Raw genomic sequence first — 26,908 nt, 5'->3', positions numbered from 1 at the left:
TACTGCTCTACAGTCACCAATGGCGACTAGAACCCGTTTTGTTGGTTACTTCCGATTTGTTTAAAACATGTATAAATGCTTTCCACTCACTTTTTTTGATCGAGTTCAGCCGACCGTTGAAAATAGGTAAATATTATTATGTTATTAGTTTAATACGTGCTTGTGTTTAAAACAAAAAAGCGGTAAAAAACGCATTTCTTTTATTTTCATTTCGTTTTAAACTAAGAATGGGACCATGGGACCATCGCCCCTTTGTTGTTTCCGTAAACTTAACTTTAAATTACTGTGGTATTTTATTTGACCAAAGTCAGTTTGTAGAATGTAATGGTATGACGAAAGTATTCGTGTTTTATTTGTGTATTAACTTTGTTATTTACGGTGTCTTCTCGCCACATTTATTGTAAAAACGTGAGTTTAAACAACACCGAACTATATGCATACTTAAAGGAACTAGATAACTTATCATTGTTTGCATTAATGCATACAACATATTGTTTACTGCTTTCTCTCTGTTACAAAATGGAGTGTTGTAGTTGACACAAACTTAAGTGATCATGTCAAGTAAACAATCTCGGAAACCCAACATCGTTGTTGCACTTAGAAACCGATCAAGTGGTTGTACCCAAAGAAAATTCACGCAGGGGCCTTTAAAGGCGTTTGCCGAAAAATGTGCTGCAACACTTAGTTCAAAGAATCGCAAGGTTGAACTTCCAGCTCGAACTCGAACAACGTTCATGACTGCATTCAGTCCTGACAACAGGCTTATAGCAAGTTGCCATGGTGATCATAATATTTATATAAGTAATATTTCTACTGGGAAAGTGGAAAATTCTCTTGTTGGGCATTCTCGTTCACCTTGGTGTCTATCGTTCCATCCAAGTTCCAATGATATTATCGCCACTGGTTGTTTAAATGGGGAGGTATGACAATTTGTGTTTTTATTGTGTGTGATGCATCTACTAACCTAATGTTTCTAAATTTCTATTCATATTATTGTTTAAAAACTTTTGATGTAGCAAGGTTTCTCTATTTCAATAATTTATTAATAAATTAAACAATGAAAGCTTCAGAATTCATGTAAGGATAAAGGCTAAAGCTGCCTAAAACTAGCTGATATGCTGTGTGGTGTATATAACGAACAAGTATAATATTTAGGTAGAGGCACAGCCTGCGTTTAAAATCCACCCTTACATAGGGACAATTGAATAACTTGCTTGCAGACTAGTTAAATAGGACATGGGAATGCAAGTAATCAGTTCCAACTTGTCTTTGTTGTTAAATATTCTTGACACATATTAACACAACAGGTTCGTGTGTGGGATTTACGGGGAGGAGGAAGTGAATCTTGGATGGTGTCGGAAAACGAAGCAATGGTCACTATTGCTTCACTCTCATTTCATCCCACCGATCACGTACTTCTTATAGCAGCAGGGAACGAAATCCACTTTTGGGACTGGAGTCTCCCACAACCATTTGCTTCTGTTAAAACTGGATCTGCAGCTGAAAGAGTGAGTGTAGTTTGCAATGTACAGTGACTACACTATTTACTCTCAAAAGTCTGTGAAAATCAAATACCATGGGTGTTTTATGTATATAATATCAAAATGATTCGGTTTCTGCTACATTGGAGGATACAACATAGGAAATTTGTTATCTCTTTTATTTAAGTTTAAAATAATATTTTGTACTTTACAGTGCTTAACTTTGTAAGATGTGTTGTGCTTTGACTACTACCATAGTTTTTTAAAGTTATCCATGGCATAAAATAGTATCAGTTGGCACAGTTGTAATTGACTTTATTAAACAGGTGAGATTGGTGAGGTTTGATATGTGGGGTACCAATATATTAACGGGAGTTGTTAATTTTGAAGAAGAACAAAACTCTGGAACAGACGAAGAAGAAAATGAGAGCGTGGAAAATCCTGGTGAACATTTAAATTTAACTAAATTTAATTGTGTAACTACATGAATAAGAAGGGGTCAATTGGGAAATGTAAATAATTCTGTAGACCACCCACACTTTTTACAAATTCTTCAACACAGTCTTTGTTAATCTAGATCCGCATAATCCTTAAACCTTTAGTACATTTGGAAAACCAGCTGCAAGCCTATCGGCACAGTTACAGTTTATCAACTAGGGCTATAATAACACAGATTGATAAATGCTTGTTTAACATTTGTTTTAAATCATATTCTCCAGTTTCATCTTGGAATCAACCCTCTTCAATTGGAGATTCATTAACAAGGGTGAGTTGAAATCATTTTATTTCTATCTACGGATCCAATTTTTAATGTTTCACAATGTTTAATAACCTTTTTTTAGTTTAAATTACAATGATTTTGGCTTAAAAAGTACTCGTTGCATCTTCAAATTGCCTTGCCTGTTTGCAATCAGCAAACTATTTGAAACAATATTAACACATGTTAGTCTAAAATCAGTTGTGTCTTTAGTGTATATACTACACTTAATGTCATTAGTCATTGTAATTCTTAATCTAATCTTAGAGAAGACAGTTGCTTAGAAGTTGGATGAGAGGAAGACCAAGGACTCCAGTTTCGGTGGAAAATGATGAAACCGTTGAACCAAGAGAAATACCTCTTCCATCAAATCCCGTTCGTCGTGCTCCAATACCTCTCTATATTCGCAGAAGACAAGCAGGCGGTCGTAGCAACTCTCCTTCAGTTTATAATTTAAGAAGCAGAGATCGGAGATCAGTTGCTACTGATTTTCCAGATACAGAACAACTTGAAACATCTCGTCCAGAAACTAACACCTCTGAGGAAACAGAACCTCAAGAGCGATTCCTTTCGTTAAGATTGCACAGTTTAAATCGTTTGTTTGAATTGAGACAGAGAATGAGTGACTTGTCCAATTCTCGGGCTGTTGATCATCAGAGGATTCTGCACGCCCGTGTAAGTGTTAATGCTGAAATCCAGCATCAGTATAATCGACTTAGATTGTTGCGTCAAGAGCGTCGACGACTCGAACTTCGACTTCAGCAACTCCAAGGTCGAAGTAGTCAGTCTAATTCATCACCAGTCCAACCCACTGTTGTCCCATCTGAAGCACCTTTGCTAAACAACCCAGCTGCAGATATAGTTCCTATATTTTCCGAATTACATCCACACACAGATCCTGAACATAACGATCTTTCAACTGAGTCAGTAACAGAAAACATATCAACTGAATTTAATTCACATTCGCGGCCTCGAAACTTGTTAACACCATCGAGAACAAACGTAGCCGAAGAGTCAATCCCAGGCAATCTGGTTGTCCCGATAAACCCGGAGATTCCAGTTTATCTTTCCCCAATGGAAGAAACTCCTGCAACCAACCCGAGTCCCTCACCATCACGAAATAGGACAATACCTTCATACTTTCCTACCTTGAGTAACTCCACATCAAGTACATACCGGTCTTCTGGCAGTTCGAGGCGAACAACCCAACCTCCATTTTACTTTGTACCAGGTGAAGTTTTGCTTAATTTTTCTATAAATTAAATTAAACATTGTTTACTTTTAACTTCATAATAAGATTTGAGTGTATCATCAATGGTGAATACTTGTAATTAATTTTTTATTTGGCAAGAACAGTTTTAGTCACCTTTAATATTTGCTTTCAGGCACACAGGGTCCTGATTTGGAACTTTCTCAAGATTTTACGTTCAGTAGAACTCCTAATCAAAGATTACGTCTTCGTCAATCACGAGCTATATGGTGGGTGTTCATTTATATAAAGCCAGGATGTCATTTATATCTCATTATGACTCATACACTCTAGTAGTTAAAACACAGCTGTTCTATTTCATAAACTGTACCGTTCAGTGTTTGCTTAAAGACAAACCCCCTCATAATGGTGGTAGCATCAAGGTTCAAACTTGGTAGACTCTGGGTTTAAGGCAGGGAATCTTAACCACTAACCCATGGTACTGATTCACATTGTAATACTCTCGTTAACAGGCGAAGACATAGAAGAAGATTCCATGCAAGCAACATCAACCAGATCCTCTCCCTTCATCCACAAGGTCATGTAGATCGTTTCTCGTACCGTTTGCAGTGGTGGGATTTTTCCAAGCTTGCTTTACCTGAAATTGGAAGGTAAAAATATAAAACCACAAAAAAACTTTGATAGATTGCGAAAAATAATATTGTATGTAAATATAATGTATCATAATATTGGGAGTTCTTAACATTCCAAACATGCTCATGGAGCTGTCAAAAATTAAGAAGTATATATATAATTCAATTTTTGTTATATAAAAAGCACCACTAAACTGAACATAACCAAAATTTGAATTAGCTTATCCTAATTTGCATTTTGCAATAGGTAAATTGCCTGTAGCGATGAGCTAAGTAACAAACATACCAAACCTATAAAAAAACACAGCAAACTTCCCATAAAGTCAACAAACCAGACAGTCAAAAATGTATTTTGCACAACAATCATTTTAAACATAGCTACCAATCATAAACTAAGAATTATAACTCAATTGCACGATGCGTGTGTGTATGTTTATTTAGGTTAGCTTGGGGAACAGGTTTAATTTGTTAAATGAACATATTTATCTGTTACGATGTCCCAATTCACACATGGATTATTTGCTTCATATGAAGGATTAAGTGTCAGTTTGACAGTTGGACCGGTATAGCATTAATTCCACAACAGTGGTTAAATGCATTTAATAGGTTGGGGTTGCAAGTGTCTTTGCTTTATAAAACTCTCGAACTGTTAGGCTCAGAACTAATTCTTGTATTTAAATGTTGTTACTGTTAGCATAGGCAGTATTATTTACGCTACAATGTGCTTACACTGACTGATTGTAATTAAGTACAATCATGTATAGGCATAAGTAGGGATGCACATTACAGAATTTCAAATCCATGAGATTCGAATCCTTTTGTATTCGAATCTAATTACGGGATTCGTTATTCTGTTTAATGACGTCATCTCCTAAACTATATAAACAATTTTTGAAACTTATTTATTTAAAAAAAATATTTTTGTGACTTTCGAGAGTAAACGTTTTGCAACGTCTTTTCATAGCCTGCTATACGTTTTATGACGCAAAAACTACCCAATAGTACAATTTTTGATCATTTTACAGCTCATGATCCAACAAGGCTGCTATGAAAGAGTCAATAAACTGACTTTTGTGGGTAAAATTTTTTTTTGCGATAAATATTAAAAGATTCAGAATTCTAGATTCGGAATTCTAGATTCGAAATAAAGTATTCTAGGATATCCTAGAATACCTAATTATTCTGTAATATGCATCCCTCGGCATAAGTAATTAAAACTGTTCAAAATGTGATTGAACTTGAACCAAAAGATAATACAATAAACGCTTGACACCTCGCTCATCACTGCCACGCTCATTTTGCATTTTATTCGATTTTTAATGCAACAAATTATACCCAAGAATAAAAAAAAACACTAACACGAATGTTTTACAATTTGTGTTGTTGTAGTGAAAGTGAATCACCTCTATCCATATAGTCATCATTCATCATAGCCTGAATAAATGAGTATTGGGTAAAACAAAACCTGACATCATCATTGAACTGTCAGTCTGTAAATCACTGGGGCATGGGTCATTGTTCCTTACTATTTCTGTATTTCAGTAGCGGCAGTGTCAGAAAACATTGTATATAAGTCGTATTTTTTATTGAATACATATGAGAAATCATCACAGACGACTGATCATACAATCATTCTAAATCAGTACATATGCATGGTTTATCATCAATTGAAATGCAACATTAAATACAACTGGACACAGTCATAGTTGTGCTTGTGATATATACAGATAATATGTTGTGCAATCATCTACACATTCAAAGTCGTGATTTCTTTGGTTATCATTGACAATCGGTAGATACTTTTACAAATGGTTGGTGAAAATCATATCTTAATAACTCCAAAATTCAAGGGTATACTAACTTGCTGTGCGGTAAAAGGGGGGCCATTTAAGGTAAAAAGTACAGTTTACTTTAATAATGCTTTATAGTAATATGTAGAATAGTAGAAACTGTTGTACACTTTACTTTAGCATTTAAAATAATAGTGATGTGGTTTCATGTCACCCGTAAATGTAATATTTCAGTGATATGTCAGGGTAGATTGTAATCTAACTTTATCTTCAGGTCAGATACCAATGTCATCGTGCCACATTGTAAAATCTACAATGATTCGAGTGTCGATATTTCCAAGGATGGAACAAAGCTAGCAACGTTCATTCCAACAGAAGTTGGATTCCCTGAATCTATGCAGGTTGCTGTGTATTCATTGCTCCCAGATACTTTAGGAGAAGTCTTGTTTAGGTGAAACTTAATATTCTACTAATTATACAAAAGAGCCTAAAAACCATATATTACTAAATAGCTGGTACATTGATTGTAATAAAACCTTCAACTTGTATATGCATTATTCTGTTCATACCAGTCATGGTGAATATGTAGTTCCTTACATTTAGTGACCTATTATAAACAAAGAGATTTTTTAATCAACACTGGTGACCTGAAGTAACCCATGAATATTAAATACATTATGATTCATCCAAAAACTGTACTGACCTAAATATGACGACATACACTGTTTGTATTGGTGTTTAAAGATTAAACCAGAATTATGTTTCATTAGGAAACCATTTGGTCCACATGCTGTATGTTTAAGTTTGTCACCTCTGGGAGACTACTTGGCTGTTGGTGTTAAAAATCGACCTTATTTGCCGGAAGCCCTATCCACAAGCAGGTATTTGACAACTCACCAACATAATAGAGGGTATTGGGTATATAATGCTTTTAATTTCATATGACTACCACTGCACTTATTTTTATTTTATTAATACATCTGTCTATTTTTCACTCCAGTACATCAGTAATTTTGTTTTTATTTAGGTTTTAATTATTTCATTGTTTTGTAGAAGTCCTATGGCTCAAATTCTGAAGCTTAATAAGAACGGCGAAAACAATTATTCACCAGTTGTTAATCAAATCATGCATCCAAGTAAGCCTTGTTCGTGAAACCATAATGCTTAATGTTTAACATATCATTACTTCTTTTTTCAATATATCAAATAAAACACATTAAAAATATATTTACTATAAGATTACTATTTCAGTGATACAGGTAGTGCAAAAATACAAATCATTAACATACTTTCCAAACAAAGTTTTTGTGTTTGTACCAACTTTTATTCTTATTTGTTGATATGATGAGTACAGATAAAGGACCAAAAACAGTGATAAAGATATATTTGTTAATGATAAACTCATGCTAATGATTATATAAAATGATGTTGTATTTTTAACAGTAAATCCAGACACACCACATCGATTTGTTAGCATCAACACAGTGGCATGGCTGCCTAACATAGGAGACGGTTTATTGTATGGAACTAACAATGGAGAGTTGCGTATTTGTCAACCTGCTTCTTAGGACTCCATGTTTATTCTCCAATATTTGTGAAAACGAATGCCGAAACTATTTTTGACAGTATGTTGATATATTGCTGATTGTCGTGTCTTGGTTTACAATTAATAGCTGCTTTTGCAATGACCGTTCCATTTAGTAACCACACTTTTAACATGAACTGTATGCGATAATATGCATAACTTGGTGAGAACAAACGAACAATGCAGATTATTTTGTTATTGTGTAGGAACACCTGTGCAATTTTAAGCATTTTAGGTTTTCAGTTATGGTGTTTTACCTTTCTATCACTATATACTAAATACACTTAAGCAAAGCCAACTTTAAGCACATGTAAGAATGTTGAATGTAGTACAGGCAGTGGTAGATTTGGTTATGCTGGTATATGTGTGATTTACTTGTTTAATATTGAAAAGACGAAGATATATTGTTCAGTTCAGTGAGAAAACCGTCGAATTTAAAATATTAAGTTGTTTACGTGTGATTCAACTTTGATGGAATGTTTTCCAACGCGTCAATAAATAAGCTGGGATGTTGTAAAAACTTCCAACGCGTCAAAAAAGTTTAGATCGTACCCACTTAAGATCCCATGCTAGGTAGTATAGGTTTGACTCTGGATTTAACGAATTTAGCGAATATAAACTTCAATGTAGTTACATTTTTTGTGCCGAACGTAGTGTGACTATCATATGTCTACTACAAGTTTACCTGATATAGGCCATTAGTTTTTTTTTAATTTTAAGATGACTTAATCGGTAAAACTATTTAAGGAAGAATTCAAAATATCCTAGGTGGTATCCGATATAAACTCTACGTTGAGTAGGTTTACGTGTACCACAAGTTGTGAACTTTAGCATTGCTAACAACGAGAATATTGTTTTCCTTGTTAAAAAATTTTAATAAAAGAAGTAACACGCTGCTAATTGAACTGCCAACATCGCCATAAAATCTCCGGTTCATTGTTTAGGAATTTCATAAGAAAATTGTATAATGGTGAGTAGTTAATATTGTGTACATATTTATACCACCTTTACATTAATACGCTAAATAAATCGGTTTTCAGCCTCTGCGCTTGGATATCAAGCGAAAACTTAACGCAAGATCGGATCGTGTAAAATGTGTTGATTTACATCCTAGTGAACCATGGATGTTGGTATCACTTTATAATGGTAAGATTTTTCTTCTATAATAATGTGCTATGTTAAATAATGAAGCTGGTAAAGGATTTGTTCCCTGTGTTATCTGCTAACCACCAACAACTAAACACCTGTACTATGCAAATAACCCTTATAACCTCCAATGTCTAAAAATTCCCACGTTCTTATTCTGTAGTGAATCAAAGGGTTTTTCACTATTGCCTAAATAATTATCTTAGATTATTTACTATTTCGCAAGTTATATTAAACATGTTAGTTGTTTAGAATAGGGATTTATTTGTATGTATTGCACAAGTTCAATACCATGGACATCTTTTGCAGGTTTAAAATCTGTAGGGGCTACAATTGTAGTCACTAATCTACTTAACGATTGGAAAAACCTGATTAGTTGAAACATTGTGCACTAATATTCTGTATCACCTTGTAGGCAATGTTCACATATGGAATCATGAAACTCAACTTTTGGTCAAATCATTTGAAGTATGTGACCTTCCTGTAAGAGCAACACGATTTGTTCCTCGGAAAAACTGGGTCATCACTGGATCGGTTCGTGTTGATTTTCTTTACATTTAAAAACTATTTGAACAAATCTAGCTTTAGTTTTCATACCAGCAGATTGCTCAGCATCTTTTATAATGCAATTTATTAATAAAGCATAAAAATTTAGCCGAGGTTCTGGAGCAGTGGATATGGCATGTGGTTTCACTTGGAGTGAATTTTGTTATTTAAAATATGTGTATTATATACTTCTTTCTTCTGCATAGGATGACATGCAAATACGCGTTTTCAACTACAACACCCTGGAACGTTCTCATGCGTTTGAAGCTCACACAGATTACATTCGATCAATTGCTGTCCACCCCACCCAACCCTACATATTAACCAGCAGTGGTATGTTGTTATTTTGCTAAACTTATCTGTTATTTGTCTATTTTCCTAACATTACAAGAGTCATGACTAAAAACGTTGCAGATGACATGCTGATTAAACTTTGGGATTGGGACAAGAAATGGAGTTGTGCTCAAGTATTTGAGGGCCACACTCACTACGTGATGCAAATTGTCATCAATCCCAAGGATAATAATCAATTCGCGAGTGCATCACTTGACTGCAGTATCAAAGTATGGCAACTTGGTTCAGCAACTCCAAACTTTACATTAACTGGTCATGATAAAGGTGAGACTTTATATGTTTTATATTATCTGCATAATTTTAAACAACAAACTTCATTTATATATTTACAAAATACAAAGGGTTTGCCACATTAATTTGTAGTAAAAGCTTTTAAGTTTGTTAATTATACATTTCTAAAAGCTTTAATGCTTTGTTTTGTATGATACAGTCTTGTTAAATATTGGTATTTAGAAGAAAAGTAGTCCCCCGAAATTTCTTAAACATTATTAATAAACCCAGGTGTCAACTGCGTGGATTACTACAATGGTGGTGACAAACCTTACCTTATTTCTGGCGCTGACGATCGCTTAACAAAAATATGGGATTATCAGAACAAGACATGTGTGCAGACATTGGAGGGTCACTCACAGAACATCGTGTGTGTAAGCTTCCACCCTGAACTTCCCATCATCATGACTGGTTCCGAGGATGGTAAGTTATTTGGGGTCATGGTTTGATAAACTGTCACTTCAAATTAAGTTAACTTATTTGATTTAAGACGTTTGTATTTAATTAAAGACACCTGCCAATGGACTGTGTTATTTCATTAATTCTATCAACAAAAATCCAAAATGAAGTTGCTTAATGTTTACATAATACATTGTGTAAAGATTTTTTGGTTACCCAAGCTTGGCGTACCAATATTTGACTGTTGCAATGATCCTCTGAAATCTTACATGCGTTTTTGTAAAAACTAACTTTTAACCCTGATCAAGTCTTATAGCATGGTGGGCATACTCCCATTGGATTTGTTTGCGAACTTAACAGCAACCTTCTTTAAAAATATTTAAATTTTTTATTCCTACATTAGGTACTGTTAAGATTTGGCACGCCAACACATATAGACTGGAAACCACACTTAACTATGGTATGGAGCGCGTGTGGTGCATCTCTGCTATGAAGGTAAGTAAAGCGCATATTAAACTGAAAATGTACAAAAATACTTTTTTCTTGTTTTGCAAATTTCGACATCTGAATATATATAATTCTGCTTAAAATTTGGATTGCTAAGCTACAATGACAGGTATCTATCCCAATAATGCTTCTCCGATATAGAATACAATCTTATTGCATCTTTACAATCACATAATCACATAGACTACCTTTTTTCTGTTATAAATTTTCTTATCTCATATTTCAGGGTTCGAATAACATTGCGCTCGGTTACGATGAGGGAAGTATCATGATTAAACTTGGACGGGAAGAACCTGCAATGTCCATGGACAGCAACGGGAAAATAATTTGGGCCAAACATTCCGAGATTCAACAAGCAAACTTGAAGGCTATGACTGGTTTGTTGTTGTTTGTGGCCGTTACTGTTTATTTTTTATCGTAACAAATACCCTGTCAAGTTTACCCAAGATGACAAACTGTTTAGTTCCTGTCTTTGAGAAAAAATAAATCCTTAAATGTAATTGATATTACTTAATGAGCAATGCTCATATACAATTGATAAGAACTAAAAACAAGCTGTCAAAAGTCATGTTTAAGCATTGTAAAAAGATTATTTAATTTTGCATCTGAAATATTTGTTTTGTTTATTTTTTTCGAATCACCTATAAGGCAGAAAATTTTGAAAAGATCACTTCAACCTAAATTTAATACACTAACTAACTACATAATATAGTAATAAATATTGTGTTTTGTGTTAAACCTTGATGCATCAATAATTTCGACTCCTACATAACAGAACAAGACTTGAAGGATGGAGAACGTCTCCAGCTTGCAGTGAAAGACATGGGAAGTTGTGAAGTTTATCCACAAACTTTAAAACACAACGCAAATGGAAGGTAAGAATCAACATGCATATCATTTGTGTAGGAAATTTTAAAGTATATTTTACTAGTCTTATAGCGCATTTCATGTGCTTAATTTTGTGGTAATAAAATGTTGTTTTTTACAGGTTTGTTGTAGTGTGTGGAGATGGAGAATACATCATCTACACTGCGATGGCTTTGAGAAACAAAGCCTTTGGTTCGGCTCTTGAGTTTACATGGGCCCAAGATTCATCTGAGTAAGTTTAATCTTTCCTGCATAATGCACATTTACTTGAATATTCAGTAAAAAAGTATAATTGCGTAAAAGAATTTAAGGAGTATTTCCTTATCATTTGGTACTAATTTTTATTAACCTATTGAAATTAAAAAAAGGTTTAGGCCATAGGAGATTTGTTTTACTTTTTTCTACTATTTGCAAATGAGCAATCCATTCATTATCAATAAACAGAAATCTTCTGTGCAAAAGATCACACCCATATTGACTAAACTGTTAACTACAATTTGTTATTACAGATATGCAGTGAGGGAAAGTGGAACATCCGTGAAACTTTTCAAAAACTTTAAGGAACGAAAATCTTTCAAACCAGATTTTGGTGCAGAAGGAATATATGGAGGCCATCTACTTGGAGTTCGAACATCACAAGGACTTGCATTTTATGATTGGGAGAACCTTGAACTTATTAGAAGAATTGAAATCAACCCTAAAAATGTAAAAAAACAAATATATATAATTGTTTTTTGTATTTAAAAAAAATGTATATTTATATATATACAAATATATGTGATCATTATCATATATGTTATATAGAACATTTTTAGTTTTAGTTTTTTTAATTACAGATAATTTAGATAACTTAATTTAAGTTAATAGCAAGCTTTTTAGTATATCGTTTACCGTATAATAATATTCCAGTTTTTGTTTTGTAATTTTTTATAATATGTGAAAAATTACCATTTTAATTTCCATCAGGTGATTTGGTCGGATAACGGTGACTTGGTTTGTATTACATCCGATGAATCATTTTACATCCTTAAGTATGATCAATCTAAGATTGAAGAATCAAAGGAGAATACCGACCTGGTTACTGAAGATGGGATAACTGATGCATTCAGCGATGTGAGTGCTTGTGTGAAAACTTGTTAAGAGTTTTTATTTTATTTGATGACATGCTGTTGCGTTTAAAATATTTGAACTTTTGTAACTGTGTTTTAATATACCTCTTCATATTGTAGTAATTTCAATATACAGTAGTTATTGGATATAGGAAGGCAGGTATACCAATGCACTGCCACATAACCCATGTAAAAAGTAGACGTGTGTGATAATTTCTTAAAACATTTGGGTTTCTTGTGCAGTTACAGTGTTTATTTTCATAAAATTGGGTAAAACTTGAATTAACCAGATTGCAAATGTTATCTTTGTCAGGATATTGGAGAAATTGAAGAAGTTGTGAAGACTGGTTTATGGGTTGGCGATTGTTTCATATACACCAACTCTGTCAACAGATTAAATTATTATGTTGGTGGTGAGATCGTCACCATTGCTCATTTGGATCGGTAAGTTTTATGTTGTCTGTGCAAATATGGATATTTCCTGCTATATGGATGAAGTATTATTAAGCTCCAAAAACCTGGGGGCCAGATTTTTCCTATTACCCCTAAACCCAGACTGCTTTTATTTGTCTGAATGGAAAGTGCTCTATTAGTGTACGCCATCTTTGGTAAATAAGTCAATATTTTTTGTCCCTAGATTTATTTCTTGTTTTATTCGAATAGTTGTCATGAAACTTTCGCCAAATGCATCATTGTTTACATTGATGTAAATTGTTGCTATCAAGCATAAGATAAACCCATAATATTTAGCCAAAAATCTTTTTTTGCAACTTGAATTTGCGTCGTAAAATTCATCATATAAAATTCATTGGGGGTTTCATGGTTTAGATTTATCAATTTTAAGTTGTTTTATAAAAGTCTATAAATTTAAACCGAATTTTTTTACATTTTAATTTGCAGTCGGTAATGTATTTTCAGGGTATTATATCTACTCGGGTATATTCCAAGTGACAACCGACTTTACCTCGGTGATAAAGAACTTAATGTGGTGAGTTGATGGTGAATATGTGAAAGTATAACGTAAACGCAAATTATATAGTTACAAATTTGTGCCATAATGCCATCCTAGAAATTCACAATGTTGCATCTATCACATGACACTTTGGTATTTACTCTTTTCTTAATTGTATGCTGGCAAAAAGTTATGTTCTTTAGATCTGTTTTAAATTTGCTTTGAAATTCTTACGTTTTTAGAAAATTGTACTTTTTACAAAGTATAAACTGAAATTATTTTTAAGGTGAGTTACTCTCTGCTGCTGTCGGTGCTTGAATACCAAACTGCGGTGATGCGAGAAGATTTTGAGACTGCTGATAAAGTTCTTCCTTCTATTCCAAAAGAGCAAAGAACAAGAGTTGCACATTTTCTTGAGAAACAAGTAACGAATTGGTTTTATGGTTTTTATGATTGATCAACTTTGTATGACATTGCAATGATCAGTCTGTTTGGTTATATTACATTTAACACTTACATTGTCAATATTATGTTCAGAATTGTGGATTATTTTATATAGTAATTGCTGCAACAAGCCTTCATTTTTATGTCTTATTTTCACAGGGATTTAAACCGCAAGCGATGGCTGTAACAAGTGACCCAGAACACAAGTTTGAATTGGCTCTTGGTCTGGGTGATCTCAAGGTAGCTTACCAACTTGCACAGGAGGCACAGGTAAACTTAATATCTCATTCTACTTGAAAGTAGAAACTGTAGAAATGTAGAAGCCATAGAACTAGAAAGTTGATTTTTCAATATGTCAGGCTGAGCAAAAATGGAAGCAACTTGCTGAGCTGGCTACACGGAAATGTGAGTTTGGACTTGCACAGGAGTGCTTACGTCAAGCAGAAGACTTCGGTGGTTTGCTTTTGCTTGCGACATCAGCTGGTAACGCTGACATGGTTAAGTCGTTGGCAGATGGAGCTAAAGCAGGAGGTAACATGAATTTTTTTTTTTCTATTTGAAAAAAATTAGTATAAAAATTGTCAATCATTTCTCAATTTTAATAATAATAGTTTTTAATTAAGATAAAATAAAATAACTCTTTACTATTCAAATATATAGTATTCTAGATAAATAATTTCGATAAATGACTAAATATTTTCCATTTAAATAAATATTGCTGTTTTCCAGGAAAAAATAATGTGGCTTTCCTAAGTTACTTTATTACTGGCCAAACTAAGCAGTGTCTCGATCTGCTGATCAACACAAACAGACTTCCTGAAGCTGCTTTCTTTGCTCGAACTTATCTTCCAAGTGAAATGAGCAGGTGAAATATTAATGTTGGTAGCATGTACAAACACACAACATTTTTGATTCAATAATTTTAGTGGCAGTACTCACTATAATTTATTCTGTTAGGATCAATTTCTGTCTCTATTTTAACTGCAAGACTTAAACACCAAATATATTTTTTAACTTTTATGATTACACAACTAAGTTTGTTTTAATGGAGAGTTTCGGTATTTACTCAAACTGGTGACCACTGACCAGTAACAATTTTGGTTTAAAAATTCTGCTCTAATGAAGAAAATTAAGTCGGGTTTACAACAAATTTGGGGGACCAGAGAGTTTGTGCCTGCATCGTCCCAATGCTCGATAGTTTAAATAGCCTGTGAACCATGTTAGAAATAGATTAAAGTTTTGTTCTTGATATTTGACATGGACAAAATCTTTCGAAACAACACTATTTTGGGACCAGAAAAATGTTGTTATGACCTGAAACTGAAACTGACCCAATCATCCTTAACTGTTTACTACATGTATGGATGTAATAGAATTCATGTAAGCTTCTAATTCCAGGGTTGTTCAATTATGGAAAGAAAATCTTAGTTCAACAAATAAAAAGGCAGCTGATTCACTCGCTGACCCAGAAAAATATGAGAACTTGTTTCCAAACTTGGCAGAAAGTTTAGTGGCCGAGAAATTTCTTAATGCAACTGAGGAGTTGAGACCTGCTTCCCATTACCCTGTCACACCGGTAAGTTGATCAAAAGTAAATCCATTTTTGTAATTTTAACAGCACAAAAAATTAGATTAAAACAATTTATCTACGAAAGTGTTACCTTAAATAAAAAAGCATAAAATTTTACAGAGAGAAATAAAAAAAACAATAAAAGCAATGTCAAACACTTCTAAAAGTATACCTTTTTAATAGATTTTGACAAATTTATTTGTTGAAAAGTGTAAAAAAAAACTATTTATTTTGAAAACATTGGTTTCAGTCAAATGATGACCGCGATGTACTTGAAGAGGCTGCTGGGTTTGAATCAGGAAATGCAGATAAAATGGTTGAGGTTCGTACTATTAGAATTTACTTCTATTTATCTGCATGTAATAATCAATATTGTGTGTGTTGATCATGTGTGGTTGTAATTTGAGTGAATCAAACAGGAGGAGGACGTTGTTCCGGAGGTTTCTATTCCACTGATAAAGGATGAAGATGACGGAAATACAGTCAAAGTAAATATTTATCCATTTGGTATTGTTGTGACTGTGAGTCCGTTGTATTATAGTTGCATTACAAACAATTTTTTACCATAATATAGGTCAAAACATTGCAAAAAAATATATGGATAGAAAAAAATATATGGATAGAAAAAATATATGGAAGTTTTCGATTATACATTCCTAGGAAGCACAACGTATGATAAACTCACAGTGAGGGAGTGAGTAGCAACTAACCACAATATTCTACCAGGATGAGCCTTGTGCTGGTGAAGAAGAGGAAGATGAGACACCAGATGTGGAAACACAAGAACAACAGGTGCCACAAGCTCCCTCCAGCCTGGATGAATATGATGTATATAAACTTTGTTCGCATGCCCATGTCGGGTGTAGTTCTATGCATGGCAGCACATCTTAATTTCACTCTAATTTCAACTAAAAGCAATTATTTTTATTTGGTGGTTTTGCAGTTTTCAATTATTATTTATTTGATTTTTTTTATTCAGCTTCAGTTTAAACCTATATTTATGCTTTAGTTTCGATACCTTTGTATTAAAGGTTTTTCTTTTTTTAGGACCTTGAGCTGGACATTGAAAATCTGGAGTTAGACGATGATATAGATACAAGTGGTGTGAATCTTGATGATGAACTCTTGGATGATTAACCAGATCTCTAGATCTTCATATCATTGACTTATTTATCTCGTATAGAAGCGCTTAAGTTTTGCTGCAGAATTTTCATTTAAGTGAAACTTGTTTACCGGTGTTCAGAATTAGCAGTTAAATTTGTAGCGTTTCTAATCTTTAATATTGTTGCGCCCGTATTCTTATAAGAGTTTGGTATAGTTGGGAAACTAGCTGGTATTTTGTACATACATTATCTACATTACCATGCCTTATTGTGTAGGATTCAACACAACTTGCAAGCATATTGAATATTGATGTGTAGTCAAATAACATTCACAAAAATAGTTTTGTGCAATATCTAACATTTCAGTCACACCTGGTTTATTACTTTGCCAACATTGTTTGGGTTTTTAATTGTAACTTAAAATATGAATATTGACATGGTGCATCGCTCCATTGCAAAAATACAGATATATGTACGACCAATGCTCATTTATTTTAAGCCTGTTAATTGCTGATACGTTTTGAGGTTGGATTTGTTCAGGTACATTATATTTGTTTGTAATCACAGAACGCCGGCCGGTTTCAGCCAATTAAAGATTTACATTTAAAACAAAAAGTCACGTACTTCAGTTGGCAGATTTAAAAAAAAAATTAGATTAGAAATAGTATCTACTTTGCCGATGATCGGTAGCCATGAACCGGTGTCGCAGAAATCTGGTTCCACTAGAAAACTGGTTCCCACCGATAACTTATTTAATGAGAAATCTAAAACTCTGGATCCGACTAAAAATAACAGTCGTTGGATGCGATATATTTTGTACATTTCTGTTTTCATATTTATCTTTTTATAAAAAATGATGCTATATTTTACCTTAAATTCTACGTTATGACGTACAACTTCGGTTAATACGTCCTCATTAACTAGAGCTGTGCTCTCTTGTTTTAATATTAATGAAGGAAAACTGGTGCATAAATAACAGATCTCGTACATCTGGGATGCTAATGGCGATTTTCTTCTTTTAGAGTCCGTATATAAACATGTTAGTATAATTTATAATATATTCGGTATACTTTTCAAATTTTATAATTCAATAAACAGTGGGGACAGCTAATCCAAATCAAACTTAAATGACAACTGAAAAGCACAGATACGATTGATGCGCTCCTAAAACAGTTCCTTGTCTTTTCTTTATTTTCCGGGTAAACTTGTTTACATACCAGCGCTGAACCGAGATACCATATGACATGTCATATGATCAAGCTAGTAAGCTACATTACATACTGCAGAAAAAGTGCAAGTAAGCAGGGAAATCCCCAGTCAGCATTTTTGGTAAATTTTGTGTTGTAAACATACGAGTGTAGTTATAAGCCTGCTCTGGTTATACCAGACCAAACAGTAGACACAAGTGTGTTTCATTAAACTGAATGAATCACTGAAGATTACAAAATACGTACTGTTTCTTTTTAACGGTCATTTTAGTGTTTAATTAAAGTAATTAAAGAAGACGCAGAACACGAGTCACAAGATTAGGAGATTATTATAAGCAAAATCGTCTTCGGTTGCAATGTGCAGAGCGTGTTTATTAAACCGTTCACAATTAACAAACTTTTATACAATAGAAAAGTTAAATATTTGAGTACCAAGTTTAATATTGTGACTAAAAATGGAATCATTGTACAACAAACCACTCAATCTTCATCCATACTTCAAACAGAAGAAAGTTTATATATTGTGGTGCGCATTTTGCAAGCAGAGGTTAAGCGACCGGACAATGAAAGCTCTGTTATTATCAGATACTTCAGCAAATTTATATTCAACGGACATTTCCCCCAAACCGTAAGAACATTATTATTTTATGTTTTCATGGTAAAGTCTTGAAATGGCAGCAATGTTGTTTATAAAGAAGTAAACAATGTTATTTATGTTTCTATTGAACCTTGTCTTTTAAAAAGCATGCAAAATACAGTATTGTTAAAAGTATTTAAAATAGGTCAACGAATATTTTATTAACTGGGTAGGTTAACAACCCAGACTGCAGAATATGGCAGGTGCACGCCCGATTTTTTAGACTTTTGGTGATACACGCCACAATTTGCCCCACGCACGCCAATTAATCTAACAAAGAAAAAAATACGTATTACATTAAGTAAGATTTCTTAACGTGGCTTGAAAATGTACATGCTCTGCACGCAGATTTTTAATGATAGCACGCGCGCATGCGGAAAATAACTGTCTTGCACGCGCGAGATCTCGTGAAGAACTGCCATACTCTGCAGACTGGTTAACAACTTTCCTCGACAGAAAGCAACCTTTTTTTAATGAAATTGTAACAAAATTAAGCATAGGCTATTCAATTTCTATGGTTTTAGTTTAACAATGGCGAAGAATTTCTCTGTGTGTTTTTATTCTATATTAGTATCACCATCTTAAAGGTTAAAATACTTATGTATTGCAGGGCAGTTGATTTGGTTGGAAAGCATTATACAACTGACATGTGCAGCTGTAAGATAAAAGATATGGCATGCACTTCCTGGTAATGATCTAGAAAGTTCTCATTTTATTTTACATGCTACTGTAAATCACGCCCTGTGTTAAATACTAAAGAATATCGGTAAATCAGTAAAACAATTTATAGTTTTTAAAACAAGCTATAGTAATGTCTTTTGTATATTTTATAACAAGTCTAAAATGTGGCTGTATATTTGAAAATATTCTATGTTAGTTATTTATATTTTTAACCAATAAACATAAATTAAACACAGTGGGAACTCGGTGGGTTACCATGTTGTACTTCCATGTGCTAAATGTATGGACTCGTGTAATAACGGTCATTTCTGGATATTTCATCTACATGCTTCCACAGTGTCAAAAAGGCTAAATAGTTCAGGTAATATATTATCTAATATGCCCAGACCGAAACTTTTAAGAAAGCAATAAAACTCTTTAAAAGCTTTTTTCTGAAATTGATTTTAAGTAGGCAATATTGTAATGGTTTATGCTGTCGGGCGCCGTGGCTCAGTGGTTTAGGCTTCTGCATTGAAAACCAAAGTTTCACCAGTTTGATGCCCGACAGGGATACTAACACTGATCGGCGTATGTGTCAAGACACTTAATGGACATTGCTCCAACCCAGTGGTTACCAATGGGTTGTACAAAATGTAGGCCATATCCAAAATCATGCACAAAGTTAAGAAGTGTGGTAACTCGTAAGCACATAAAGATAAAAAAAATGGATTTTTTAAAAAAACATTTACACGTCTCGATCTGAGTGTGATGCGGTGTAGCGGCACCAGTCGCATAAAGGACTTAAATGGCATTCAGGCAAATATACTTATCTATGTGCACAAAAATCCATCATATTTTTTAACATAGGTTGTGATGTGTTAAAGTGGGCAGATTTAGAGATTTCTGTGGAAAATAAATCATTTGATGATGAACCGTGTCGGTAATATTTTAATTCTGTGAACCAAATCATTCCATGTAGAACTATCTATGTTGTTGTGTGTAATATAAATAACAAATTAGCTTGATATGATAATTGCATCATTATGCTTTTAATTGTATCACTGCTATACTGGTACTTGCTGCTTTTATTTTTACATTAAGTGTCGATGTTTTTTAAATCCTAAATGTTTTTCCAATGTTTACTGTGGTAGTAAATATAACCTAATTTTTTTTACCCAAAGCGCTTAAATGGATTGCGTTAGTCTTATCAAGCTAAGTAATAGCTCAATTTTGATTTTTACATGTTTATATAGTTTGCAATGTCAGTACACCTGAGTACAATGACTTAAAAATTTAGATCACCGCTGTCATTCCCATGGATTGTCTGGTTAATCCTACTATCATAGTGGGGGAGGGGGGTAAAACCAATGTTTTAATGTGGGTTTGGTTTTTACATAACTTACCAACAACAAATCCATACAATTACTTCCCATGCATTAATATTATGTTAACTGTCAAGTGTGTTGTTAATATAAGGCTGCTCAAGCCTTTTTCTTTTGCCATTAAGGTGCTTGGTGTTCTTACGACTACCTTTATGTTTTATGTGCCCAGTATTAGGTGTGTTATGTCGCCAATAATATGGAATGCTTCTTTTTGTTCTCTTATGTCAACCATTCTTCAACTTTTTAACTGCAGTTTCAATGCATAATAAAATATACTTGTATGTTCCTGGTCGTGTACCCAAGGCAGTTTTTCATTATCATTACTTTTTTATCCTCGTGTTGGAACAGCTTGGTGGTATGTAATATAATAATCCTATTACCCTCAGGGAGTTTAGTGTGAACTTAATAATGTGTTTTATTCTCAACTGATGTTATCTATTATTCACCAAGTTATAGCATTAGCCGTTTTAAAATGTTCCAAGGTCGCCGATATGGTAACCAATAACGACAGTATGTCGAATTATAATCTTTAAATAAACTACTCGCATCGAGAAGCTTAGTGAATTTAATTTATGTACTTGCTCTGTGCGGCAATTCATTCTAATTAAATGAATGAATTTATATAATCGAGATTCCTTACTTATAAATCAAATGTTGCATATAGGGCGTTTAAACTATTAGGGTGACCTGTTTTCATAACTTGCATCATATAAGGTATCTATATGCTTGCATAAAACCAAAAGTAAAAAATCGAACTTTGCTAACATTTTCCGTGACAACAATTTACATATTTGCACAATCCTGCAAATTATGACGTCATACCCAATATTTCCTGAAGTAAAATTTCCCAAAAATGTTACCACGTTCATCAACACACCGAACAAAATAGGACCACAGTTGCGTTCAAATGGACGAAGGGGTGAGTACGACTGTCCCTCTTAGCGCTACTTTTTGTGTATTATTACCATAGTTACAGCGTGCATTTTTAGGCGGAGAATTGGGAGCAGCGAATTCCGATTCGCAAAAGAAAATGGAGACCCATTCCCGATGATGCTGTGGTAAGAAAAAACATTTTCGACTGTCTTATATATCTTTAAAACCGTTTTCAATTTCAACAGCAGACATCGACTGCAGATTCTGGAACATTCTCCCGGACAAAGCAAATCAAAATCGACCCCAAAAAGCTCCGTCCTTCTACACTTGCCGCACGAAAATCGGAAAATGCTGATTTTAATCTCGGTTCGCTGATATTGCAATTACCAAATGAAATCGTGAGTGTTTCGCGTTGTATAAATGTAATTATTGCCATTTTTATATCCCCAATACATATATCCGGTTCCGTTACTTATTTGTTGAAGCGCTTGCATCGATCGTGACCCAAAGATATCGAATTCGATTCTCGATGCTGCTCCCATTGTGAGCCTTAGTTGTAATTGCTCCAACCCAGTCCTGGTCACTATTGGATTCTTCAAATTATCAGCCATATCAATCAAAAAGCACCGACTAAGTTACAAACATGATAACTAGAAACGCGATTGTCGTTTCCCAATCACGCAAATATATATTATATATATATAAATATATAGTATATATATAAGTCACACTCACATGCATCCATACATTGACATTGGATACGATTTTTATCCAGCAACTGTTCTCGGAAAATATATTTCTCTTTGTGTAGAAAAATATAGGCTATATACAGTATTGGTTGGGGTAGGATAAACGTGCGTTGTTTATTGTTAAAAATACCGTTAGGAAGTATGAGACACTATAGTATAGGCCCCTCTTCCCGCACAGAATAAAGTTTTTGCGCTAGAAAGAAAAGTAAAAGTAAATTCGTTGTTGCAGTTGGGACACATTATTTTGCACTTAAAGCCGAGAGACATCGGAAGGTTGGCCTCAACGTGTACAAGGTTTCATTCAGTTATAGATCAGAATCACTTGTGGATGCTTCTTACCCGGAACCATTATCCTGGATGGCGAACACGGTCACCTGGTTCGGAATTATTCGCCGCAAGCATTGAAAAGTGGAAGAGGGAGTACGCAGTTCATTGTAAGATGCAAGACCACTAGTAGGCCTATATCATTGCGTTTGATCGCTGACATTTTCTGTCGGCAGGTGCACGGCTAATGTTTATCAATATTGCATCGTTAATATTGATAGTGCAAAATATATTTTTAGACCATAAAGTGTTGTTTTTAAGCATTTAATCAAACAAAATGAGCACACGTTGCTGTGTGTTGAAGTGACGAGTGTTTTTTTTAATTTTCAGATACAAAAGGCATCAGATACCAACTATTGGGAAGTAGTGGTACCAAACGTCGAACTCAGTGTAGTATTACCGACAACAAATCTTGTTACGGATACAAAAAGTTGTGTTGTAGTAGAGACCACGTCTTTGCTTTGGACTTGGCGAGCTGTCTACATGTTTATCGGTCAGTCGCGTTTTTTGTTAACTGTTTAACATGCAACATTTATCTGCTAAGCGAAAGTTAATGTTTTCGGTATTATTTAAGATTTTAAGTACAGTATATGTTCTTTTTTATTGTAAACGAACTGTCGTAATTGATGTTAACTATGCAGTTAATTTGCGTTGTTCAAATTATTAATCCTTTTAGAAGTGCTGTTTTTGACTATTAACTATATAAGATTAGCAGTTTCCCGGTCACCACAGTTTAGCTGTTTGCTTCGTAGGAGCAGATGGGAAAGGGAACCAATAACCAACGAATTTGTATATCGACGTGCTGATTGGCATATCGAGTTCGCCCAGAATGTCGTCGACGTAAGTAGGAGTTTCTACCACATGCTGTAACATTTTTTAGTAAATGAAATCCCTGTTTTGATAATAAGGTTACTACTGACCCACGGTACGACAACAACTTACGCCGTTATGTTTACGTTTTGACGCAAAGTGATCGAATGAAATCACGAAGGAGTCAACCGAATACAAGGAGCTCCCCTTCAGGGTAATTACCTAATAAACAAACAAATATATTTTGTTTAAGTCGAGTTTTCGGATTTTATTTATTGTAAGCAGCAGCATAACGCAGAATACGAGAAGGGTTTGTGTTATTCGCTCAAATATCATGCTGTGTGACATTGAACCAATGATATATCTTTTGGTAAATACTATTAAAATAATACACCAACATGCTGATTGATTTGCTAAAAAACCTTCCACACAAGCATATCATAAGCCATATTCACTAACAAATGTCCATAACATATGATTGCAGTTCTGTTGGAGATAATCCGATCGCCGGTGATAAAATCGACGTTTTCGACGAACGCACATGTCGGCGTGTTTTCAATATGACGTTTGACCCCGAGATGAGGTTCGTTTCGATGAAACTCACTTCAGTGACGTCACAACAAAAGACGCTTTACATTCTCACTGATGCTGGAAAGGTACAGATTGACTTTACGTTAGCATTTCGCTTAAAGTTTAAACCCTTTTAATTACTGACTGTCCTGTCTACTTATATTTATTTTTGTTTATATGTCAAGTACGATTTATATGACCACCATTGTAAATATCTTATTGTTTATATTGTAGTTACTGCTTAACCAAATAGAACATAAGGGGGAAGATAGGTCACATTTTCATTATACTTTCTCGTTCAAGCATTTGGTAACAAAAACATTTACAGAGTTATAAAACCGAATCCCCACGATTCTTTTATAAGACCGTTGTTAATTATTTAAAACACAATGAGGATACTTGGATATTATGTGCTAAATGTATGTCGTCTTCCCCATCCTACAATATTTATGCAGTGTATAGCAGGGTGGGGGAAAATGGGGCACCTTTTTATTTTCTTGTCGCATTTGGTAGTAAACAAAGAAAATTCAAAAAATTATAAAGCCGTATCCTAACGACTCCCATAGACCGTTGTTAATTGTGTAAAACACGATCAGGATGTTTAAATATTATGTGCTAAAGGTGTCCCATCTTTCCCCACCCTACTATATATTGTTTTTGTATATTGTGTACACTCTGAAAACACCTCTCCACCCGGCTGTTCTATAAATGTATAAAATAGCAAAAGCCTATACTGAATGCCTTTTTAAATAATACATTATTTTAATGTGTGTACCATGTGTCGGATATATATTTCAGGTTTACTCTCTTCATTTGTTTGAATCCTCACTTTTAAACCTCGGATCGGAAGGCATGCAGGTAACTCTCAAATCTGCGAGCAAAACTTTGGGAGAAAAAGTTCAAAATGTCATGACCAGTGTTGGTGTTGTTGGATTCCTAACAGGTTGTTCATATTAAGCAGTATGAAAGTACTTTTGATTTAAAAAAGCGACTGTTGCCAAGTAGTTTACCTGAAAAAGCTGTGCGTGACGAGTTATTAAACCGCCGCCATCTTATTTTTTGCAAGATTCTTTTATATAAACCGATGTTACGTGGAATAAGTTGATATAAATTGTGCATTTAACATTTATTCTGTTCCACCTCACACTATAGAAAATAAAGATACATTGGCACACGTTGGTAAATTGTGTTTGCAGAAAGCGGAAAGCTGCATCTGCTCGTGCAAAGACGTTCTGAGTTCTTGGATATATTTGGTCACGAAGCTCCGTTTCGTGTCGGAATTCCGCAAGTGATTCGTCACGTGGCAAAGGTAATGCAAGCACATAGCAAAACGACAGTCGTTAAAACACCCTATATATGGATAAAGATGTAGGAAAGAGCGCGTCAGTTAAAGGCGTGGCTGTTGCATCTAGTTTTAAATTAAACATGTCTCATGTCCCCCTCCCTTTCGCAGGTCATGTCATGTTCAATAGGAGATCGACATCTTGGTTTCATCGATGAATACAACAGAGCTTTCATGGTCGGCAACAACAGGAAAGGTCAGCTGGGAACTGGAGATCGAATCGATCGCAGCACACCTGTACAAGTTCTTTATGGAAAGACCTTGCGATTACTGTTCTGCAGGTATATGCATGCCGAATGTAATGCACGCAATGTGTGTTTAAAGAGATAATTCTCAGGTAGAATTATACACCTGGAATTTAATGTATAGTGGAAATGCAAACTACCGACCGTATTATAAAAAATGAAATGCGTGGGAAAAGACGGGGCACTTATTCTTTCTATTTTCTCGACCCATTTGGTAGTAAACAAAGAGCATTTAGGAATTATAAAACCGTATCCTCACGACTCCAATAGACCGCGTTATTAATTGTTTAAAAGACGGATAATTGGATATTGTGTGCTAAAGGTGTTCCGTCTTACCCCACTCTCACTATATATTATAAAAAAATACGACTACGTTTGGCTCATCATACATTTTTTTAATGAACAACAATCTCTAAATAACGTTTCAAACTTATACCTACTTTTATTATCCAGCTTAAATCACACACTAGCAGTCGTTGAGCATGGTAATGAATGTGAAATGTTAGGTACAGGGTGTGGCCATAATGGGAGATTACCCGGCAACAGCCGAGGAAGCGTGGATTTCGTACATCTCGATATCAAGGTATTTGGCTATTTATTGTTGTGTATGTTTTAACCCTATAAGTTGGTCTTAATGATTGCCGTTTTTGCTATATCCCGTATTTTCTCTCTTATATGAATTACGATCTTCGCACTACCATATTTAAAAAGACCATTACAGTTCACTACCGTAATTAAAGAGCGTTGGTGTGTTCATGGGCGTCGCCAAGGGGGGGCCTGAGGGGCCATGGCCCCCCCCAAATTTTGAGTTTTACAGTAATGTTATTGGTGAAAAAATAAAATTAAAGTGTTAAACGTGCTAAACAGTGATGTTCAAATGGGGGATCTCGATCCGGTTCCGGATCTTTTTTCAAATTAAAAGAAAAAGAAAGAAAACATTTAAGCCTGTTTTTAAATTTCTTACACGTGCTAAATGATGAGGTGTCAATCCCTATTGAGACGCAAATAATCGCCGTGTGAATTGCTATTATGTCGTAATTAGTTGCCAGGTCAAACAATCGCTATTATGATGGATGAATTCACGTGTGAATCCATACTATTTCGTAATAAACAGTCTACCTGCTAGCTAAGAAAAACAAATCTCAAATTTTGTGACAAAAATGGCTGGTGGTAGGCAACGAACCGAGTTTTAAATGTAGTTGTAGATCGTTGTGTTTTCATGCGGCGTAATTGTGAAAAATAAATGCCATTCACAGTACGCATTCCCATGTTTTGCGTTGTAATTAGGTGGTTTTTCAAACCCAAAATACAACCGTAAAACATTTGGGCCCCACCAAAATTTTAGGCTGGCTACGCCCTTGGGTGTGTTACTATACAAAGGGAAAC

General features: G+C 34.4%; 4 protein-coding genes across 8 annotated transcripts in view; all 4 read left to right on the top strand.

Moving 5' to 3' along the window:
- Positions 1-337: 337 nt before the first annotated feature.
- LOC100176090 (activating molecule in BECN1-regulated autophagy protein 1) lies at positions 338-7,759 on the top strand. The gene is made up of 11 exons (XM_002128955.4): positions 338-920; positions 1,308-1,508; positions 1,808-1,925; positions 2,201-2,247; positions 2,506-3,469; positions 3,624-3,717; positions 3,961-4,098; positions 6,145-6,321; positions 6,641-6,751; positions 6,924-7,006; positions 7,314-7,759. Exons 1-11 carry the CDS (start codon positions 555-557, stop codon positions 7,436-7,438), a joined length of 2,424 nt encoding a protein of 807 aa, XP_002128991.1. The 5' UTR covers positions 338-554; the 3' UTR covers positions 7,439-7,759.
- A 484-nt stretch (positions 7,760-8,243) lies between these two features.
- LOC100178403 (coatomer subunit beta'-like) lies at positions 8,244-17,204 on the top strand. Of its 2 annotated transcripts, none has more exons than XM_009863546.3 (23): positions 8,244-8,425; positions 8,496-8,601; positions 9,017-9,135; positions 9,354-9,480; positions 9,562-9,765; positions 10,003-10,194; positions 10,574-10,665; positions 10,904-11,054; positions 11,453-11,552; positions 11,666-11,776; positions 12,054-12,249; positions 12,511-12,657; positions 12,967-13,097; positions 13,572-13,641; positions 13,892-14,029; positions 14,209-14,319; positions 14,409-14,580; positions 14,779-14,914; positions 15,448-15,625; positions 15,870-15,941; positions 16,039-16,107; positions 16,346-16,411; positions 16,667-17,204. In XM_009863546.3, the coding sequence occupies exons 1-23, from the start codon at positions 8,423-8,425 to the stop codon at positions 16,754-16,756; spliced, it is 2,781 nt and encodes a 926-aa protein (XP_009861848.1). In that variant the 5' UTR covers positions 8,244-8,422; the 3' UTR covers positions 16,757-17,204. The 2 variants fall into 2 exon arrangements, with proteins under 2 accessions (XP_009861848.1, XP_002128845.1); XM_002128809.4 differs by having other exon boundaries at positions 16,346-16,447.
- A 1,135-nt stretch (positions 17,205-18,339) lies between these two features.
- LOC100180771 (protein FAM72A-like) lies at positions 18,340-20,895 on the top strand. The gene is made up of 4 exons (XM_002128676.5): positions 18,340-18,558; positions 19,178-19,255; positions 19,485-19,609; positions 20,095-20,895. Exons 1-4 carry the CDS (start codon positions 18,386-18,388, stop codon positions 20,169-20,171), a joined length of 453 nt encoding a protein of 150 aa, XP_002128712.1. The 5' UTR covers positions 18,340-18,385; the 3' UTR covers positions 20,172-20,895.
- A 153-nt stretch (positions 20,896-21,048) lies between these two features.
- Positions 21,049-26,908, top strand: part of LOC100177671 (F-box only protein 24-like) — a 9,268-nt gene continuing 3,408 nt past the window's right edge. The window contains exons 1-12 of one of the 4 annotated variants that reach the window (XM_026839209.1): positions 21,049-21,528; positions 21,599-21,667; positions 21,728-21,880; positions 22,461-22,665; positions 22,886-23,048; positions 23,308-23,395; positions 23,464-23,579; positions 23,850-24,021; positions 24,734-24,878; positions 25,132-25,244; positions 25,389-25,558; positions 25,976-26,105. In XM_026839209.1, the coding sequence (XP_026695010.1) occupies positions 21,517-21,528; positions 21,599-21,667; positions 21,728-21,880; positions 22,461-22,665; positions 22,886-23,048; positions 23,308-23,395; positions 23,464-23,579; positions 23,850-24,021; positions 24,734-24,878; positions 25,132-25,244; positions 25,389-25,558; positions 25,976-26,105 (1,536 nt within the window). In that variant the 5' untranslated portion in view covers positions 21,049-21,516. The remainder of the gene's footprint in view (positions 21,529-21,598; positions 21,668-21,727; positions 21,881-22,460; positions 22,666-22,885; positions 23,049-23,307; positions 23,396-23,463; positions 23,580-23,849; positions 24,022-24,733; positions 24,879-25,131; positions 25,245-25,388; positions 25,559-25,975; positions 26,106-26,908) is intronic. The other 3 variants (XM_026839210.1, XM_026839211.1, XM_002123000.4) reach the window with 3 other exon arrangements.

Source organism: Ciona intestinalis, unplaced genomic scaffold, assembly GCF_000224145.3.
Source record: "Ciona intestinalis unplaced genomic scaffold, KH HT000171.2, whole genome shotgun sequence".
NCBI lineage: Eukaryota > Metazoa > Chordata > Ascidiacea > Phlebobranchia > Cionidae > Ciona > Ciona intestinalis.
Note: the sequence above shows the minus strand (reverse complement) of the source record. Positions and strands in the feature narration are given on the sequence as shown.

Bases quoted from the DNA above. Each gene is read 5' to 3' on its own strand.
- LOC100180771 (XM_002128676.5), top strand. From the start codon at position 18,386: ATGGAATCATTGTACAACAAACCACTCAATCTTCATCCATACTTCAAA. The intron at 18,559-19,177 runs GTAAGAACATTA...TATGTATTGCAG, and splicing joins ACGGACATTTCCCCCAAACC to GGCAGTTGATTTGGTTGGAA. The intron at 19,256-19,484 runs GTAATGATCTAG...AATTAAACACAG, and splicing joins GATATGGCATGCACTTCCTG to TGGGAACTCGGTGGGTTACC.
- LOC100178403 (XM_002128809.4), top strand. The intron at 12,658-12,966 runs GTGAGTGCTTGT...TATCTTTGTCAG, and splicing joins TAACTGATGCATTCAGCGAT to GATATTGGAGAAATTGAAGA. The intron at 14,915-15,447 runs GTGAAATATTAA...TTCTAATTCCAG, and splicing joins CTTCCAAGTGAAATGAGCAG to GGTTGTTCAATTATGGAAAG.
- LOC100176090 (XM_002128955.4), top strand. From the start codon at position 555: ATGTCAAGTAAACAATCTCGGAAACCCAACATCGTTGTTGCACTTAGA. The intron at 921-1,307 runs GTATGACAATTT...TTAACACAACAG, and splicing joins CTGGTTGTTTAAATGGGGAG to GTTCGTGTGTGGGATTTACG. The intron at 3,718-3,960 runs GTGGGTGTTCAT...TCTCGTTAACAG, and splicing joins CGTCAATCACGAGCTATATG to GCGAAGACATAGAAGAAGAT.